Genomic DNA, 5590 nt, shown 5'->3' with positions numbered 1-5590 from the left:
TACCTTTAGGAAGGGGCCAAAATAAGGTGACATTCTGATTCTTTGTTTGATATTATCGTTATGATATCTTCTTATTATCCTAATTCAGCCAATTAAAATCGTTGAAAAGGAATCATGTGACGCACGAATTATTTCTCAGATATACTTTTTTCCAAGTGCGGGTACTGTAATGTAATATTTTATTTTTTATAATTAATAAATAAATAGTCTCTTCTATGATCATTTGTAATCTTCTGTTCGAAAATAATGTAAAAATGCATACAGAGAATAGTGATGTCCTTGCATTTGTCAAAGACAATGCAAGTGGGCTTAAACCAGAATGCTATCAAGGCAAGCTTTCATTACCACATTTTCAATTTTTTTAAATCTAATATTTTTCGTTCTGAACTTTGTAAATAATAATTATTGTACTTACCTATTCACGAGGATTAAAATCTTGTAGTGATAATGGTGTGGTGTTAATGGAATAAAAATGTTGTTGTATGCAACGTCAAAATGTTTATTTTAGAAAAGGTTATCATTCCGTATACCGTTCTAGCAACAACACTATCAAAGTAAAATTATTCTTTATCCACAGTAAAGAGTCAAATGCCTGTAAGTGCACGGCTTCTTGCAACATTCGTCCACCACTCCCCTGCTTCGTGCAAACCTCATGGGTAAAAACGAGTTGGCCGCCTCCTTCTGGATAAACGGGAAATCCAAATCGTCGTCATTCTCACTGGGGAAAAGCTCGTCGTACGTGTTATAAGTGAGCAAGTCATTCACTGAAACAATTCCGATTTAATTAGCCTGGCAAATCGCGTCTAACTACATACTTGACTTTTTGCTAGGAGGGTTGTAATTCCCTCTGCAGACGAGAGCCAAAGCGTCTGATAGTTTCGGACCGCAGAAAACTTCCCGTTTGTTCATGAAACTTGCCATATGAGGTGTACACCATACATAAATGATATTTAGCAAAAAGAATACAAACGTTACGCGGTTGTCCATCTAGAAGAGACATATTGAAAGAGTGGTGTTTTTGTTGAGAAGTGACTTACCTTAGTTGGGAGTAGTTGCGGTACTGCCATCTCCGACGATACTTCGTGCTTTTATACGAAAAGTGTTTACACATTGTGTCCAAAATATCACGCGAAATTATGCAAATCGACCTCAAATGTCTTATTGGATATACAGCCGCTTTAATTGGAGTGGATGGAATTACTTCCATAACGATGAAGAGAAGGTTCCTGGTTGAATCTAATTTGAAATCGATGTAATGATATGCACCGCGATTAAAAGGGAACATTTTGGAGTGTTGAAAGTTGTAGATGGGAAAATAATTTGGAAAAAATATGTCTTCCTTAAAATATACAAGTGATATCGATCTACAAAAATTTTAAGGGTTTTAGAAATAATCAGAAAGAAATAAACTGAAAGACATAAAAAATATATAAATTTGGTTAATGTAAAGAATGATGTATATTATATATTTTATAAATAATAAAAGAGGAGGAATTGATGTAAATATTGCACTGAAACAAACTAAGTGGAGATCATAAATTAAAAAATCCAAAACTATCAATTTTATTTATACATTTATAATAATTTATAATACATGTAATGAGAATCCTGGAAGAACAGGCAAAAGTCAACATTTTTGTTTATACATACTATGAATGCTTTATTCCTGATTATATTCCCTTTAACATAAAACAGCTATTCCACAAAAAATAAACAGTTTTATTTCTATCCCCCACCCCTTTCCTTCTCTGTTCTTTCCCTCCCCTTCGCTTCTTCAAAGCTATTTCGAGCTAATCCCACTCCATTCTCTTTCCTATACCGAATTCTTCTATTCTTTCCCCATGCTTCTTCGTTCACTATTCCGTAATATAATACTGTTTTTTCCCTGCAACCTGCAACCCTTCTTTGTCTCGTTGTTTCTTTCCGCTCAATACCTCCCACCCATCCATTCCATCAGTCCCTTCCCCTCTGCATTCTTCACCTTGTCTTTGGATTTTCCTTTCTCATCCCCCCTCTCTCTTCCCAATTTCTTGCTCCTCTTTCTCCTATTCTCTCGTTGAAGTCCCCTCCTATGAGTATACAATCGTCCGTCTTCGACACGTCTTCTTGTCGTCTTCATCTCTTTATTGTCACTATTTTCCACCATTTATTGCCTGTATGAACTTTTCTTTCCATGCATCCTTCTTCTTTTCTCTTTTCTTGTCGCTTTTCTTTAATCCCAAATTTCACCCCTGTTATTATTCCCCCGAAGCTCTTCCCTATTTCATTTATTTTTTTGCCCCTTGATTTTCCCATTTGTACTCTTTCGGTAGCGACTTTCCCCTTTGTGCTTCTTTTCCGGTTTCTCTTTTCTTTGTACATCTACGTTTTTATTCACCTACTCTTTATACCATTTCTCGCCGGTTCCTCTTCTCTTCTTCTCTACTTCTTCTAAAAATTTGTCTTCAGTTTCTTTTCTCTCTCATCCCATATTCCCCATTTATCTGTATCTTCCTGTATCCTATTTTCACACTTTTTCCTCTCTCTTTTTTCTCAAGCCACCTCTCTTAACTTCTTTTGTGTTTTCCTTTCTTCGTTTGTCAAATCGTCATCAATATACATCCTCTCACCTTTTCTTTCCTTAAACTTACTCTTATTTAGCATCATTTTCTTCTGCTCCAAAATTTCTATTTTTGCCAGCATTATCTTATCTTTATTTATTTTAAATGCTTCCTTTACGTTCACTTTCACCCCTATCTCCCTTTCTAACCATTCTTCCACTTCGCTCTCTATATTTTCTCTTATTCCCCCTATTCCGGTTATCATAACATTATTCTTCCTCTCCTTTTTTTCTCTTTGTTCCATCTTTTCCTCTATCATTTTCATTCTTTTCAGCTAATCTGCCTCTCCGCCCGCCATTTTTGTTCTCTTCCTCCCATCTCCTCTCTCACTGCCGCTAATTCCTTTCTTAGTACTTTGTTCTCCTCTCTTATTCCCGTTGTAGGTATCCTCTCTTATCTTTCTTGTTTAAAAAAAAATGTGCGAGCCACTCATTTGGCTCCTTCGTTATTGCTCTATCGTCCGGAAACTCCCACGAAAGTGTTTCCTTATTAGCCTCGTAATAGTATATTACACTATAAGTGATGAAAGTGCCTGATTTTTCAACGAGCAATACATGATATACCTACTCGCGAGCGCCAGCGAGTGAGGATAGTATTGCGAGTTGAAACATCGCACTTTGATCACGAATTGTGTATACTATTTTTTCCAACATCGTTCATGAAAATGAGTCTCAATTTTAAATTTCTTTATAATCATTTTACTCCCCTATTTTTTTAATTTTCCGGATCTGGAGTTTCAATTAATGCAAATAACAGTGTTTTAAATTTTTATATTAATAAGTAGGTAGTAGATTGTTAATGTAGTAGATTGTTAAATAAATTTTCCTCACTAGTGAGTTTACTTTCTCCATTTTCCTCACTAGTGATGCAAACGCCTACTTTCCTGATTAAATTGAGTGATGAAAGTATCATTTTCATAATCGATGTTGGAAAAAATTAATTTAACGTTATACTCCCCTATTAGACTGCGCTTCTGGGGAAAATGAGCAGTCAAGAGTACTCGGAATTTGAAATAAATTGGTACCACCTTCTAGGAATGGTGATTTCTTTTGCCAATTCGTTTGTCGAATGCAGTGAAAACCTTCTAGGGTAAGAATAAATGAAAAGCGATTGTCTTCATATGCTGTTTTAGAGGAAGTAAAATATGTATATGCTTCTTTCATAGACTTTTCATAGCTTTTTGTGTAGGTTAAATATTTATTTTACTAGTTTTTATTAAACTTTCTGGACAACTGATCATTAATCTAAAAAGCTGTTTCACATCCTCAAACAGAAAATGTAAAAAATGTATTAAAAAAAATCTCAAAAAAACCAAACCAATTATTAAATTAGAACAAATTATCTTAAAATCGTCTGTGCGCCATTTACTCTTTAGAAAAAGAACCTGCAAACACCTTTTTGAATCATTTTGTCGATTTCCACTGTGCGGCTTGGCAAATGCAGTCGAGCTTCCCACCACTGCCGTCTCTGCAATGTTGCAATTCCCATTTAGTTTAAGAAACGCTTTGGATAATGAAGTCTCATAGTGGAGCAACCTCTTTACATTCCAGATGAATAGTGGGATTACTTTGAGAAATTTCTACACGATGTAAAGTAAATCCCTTTTGCCTCTGATGTTAAATAGTTATATTAATTTATGTCTTACAATATTAAGCAGAACACAGTGTTCGGCGGGCACAATTACAACAAAACCAAGTTGTTTGTCGACTAAGCCAAGAGCGTGGGGTACATTAGCTCTAATACACTCGGGGAGAGGCCGACTGCCGTAGTTAGCTAGTTGAATTAATGCCGATGTTGTAGACTGTATGTAGAGAGCATGTAATTAGCATGTCCATGGATGTCTGCTTTTTGTTGTCCCCGGCATCACCACCAGCTCTAACCCTTATCCTGGGGGTTATACGAGCCGATGTTCGTTCGCGGCGTTTGCACCTTAATGCCTGAAACGCTATTACTGTGTTCCTGGCGTGTTTCTTGTGCGTTATGGTTGCACTGAAGCTCCCACCTACATTTTAAACTACACTTTTTACTGCCCGCTACTTACACTTTCCTCAGCACCAACACCCCCATTTACAGATCTGATTTCCTAAATAAAAAACTTTATCGCAGTAAAAAATACAACGCTAGTATTGACTACAAACAGTTTGTGTCTTAATCGGAGCTTTGCAGACGCGAAATAAATATAAAAAAGTATCTCGAACTGTTGCCGTGACCAGGATTCGAACCTGGGTTACTACGGCCACAACGTAGGGTCCTAACCACTAGACGATCACGGCTACTCGAGATGAAGAACAGAGCTATATCGCGAACAATTTTATGTTTCTTCACGCTCTACTAACCATTTGAAATTAATCACTTTCTCCAGCCAGCTGAAACTACTAACGGACAGGTTGACACAACGGGATTTAGCATAAATTATTGGAAGCTACACTGGTAAAATTTATATTCGTAACAGTAAATTGTCTGAGCACTGCGATGTACAGATTTAAGAACTGAGAATTAAGTATTTTATGTACCACCGTACGATATGTCCTGTTTATTCCACTCCTTTCAGACACGTAATGAATTACTTTACCCCACGCCGTGCGATAAAAATATGTTTTCACAAGCGCCTGCCAAGTTCATCAAATTTTTACTAAAACTATGTGAAAATTGGAGTCAAATTAATTTAATCGTTGAATGGGAATTATATCAAGCAGAAATTAAGCGAAAAAGAGAGCCTGAAGAGAGAATATTTAGTTTAAAGATATGTAGCAATGCAATATAAGATGACTGGTAAATTTAATCAAATTCTCTTCAAATATGGGTTTTTGCTTGAAAATTATTCTCTAAAAAAATACACAATTTGACATATTTAGCGAATTTATTTGTAAAAAATAATATAAAATGTTACGTGAGTTTCGAATTATACATATATGTGAATAACTAATTAGCTTGTAACGTATAATTTGAGAGATGATGCGGGAAGCCCTGACAACGCAAAACTGAGCCAG

The 5590-nt window shown here is 35.8% G+C and overlaps 1 protein-coding gene and 1 non-coding gene across 2 annotated transcripts; both read right to left on the bottom strand.

Moving 5' to 3' along the window:
- Positions 1 to 492: 492 nt before the first annotated feature.
- On the bottom strand, positions 493 to 1119 carry LOC138141398 (LIRP-like). The gene is made up of 3 exons (XM_069062111.1): positions 1038 to 1119; positions 816 to 987; positions 493 to 764 (listed from the first exon to the last, which is right to left on the bottom strand). Exons 1-3 carry the CDS (start codon positions 1065 to 1067, stop codon positions 568 to 570), a joined length of 399 nt encoding a protein of 132 aa, XP_068918212.1. The 5' UTR covers positions 1068 to 1119; the 3' UTR covers positions 493 to 567.
- Positions 1120 to 4801: 3682 nt separating this feature from the next.
- On the bottom strand, positions 4802 to 4873 carry TRNAH-GUG (transfer RNA histidin (anticodon GUG)). Its single transcript has one exon. It is a non-coding gene; the product is annotated as a tRNA-His (tRNA).
- Positions 4874 to 5590: the final 717 nt, after the last annotated feature.

Source organism: Tenebrio molitor, chromosome 1 (genome assembly GCF_963966145.1).
Source record: "Tenebrio molitor chromosome 1, icTenMoli1.1, whole genome shotgun sequence".
Lineage (NCBI taxonomy): Eukaryota > Metazoa > Arthropoda > Insecta > Coleoptera > Tenebrionidae > Tenebrio > Tenebrio molitor.
Note: the sequence above shows the minus strand (reverse complement) of the source record. Positions and strands in the feature narration are given on the sequence as shown.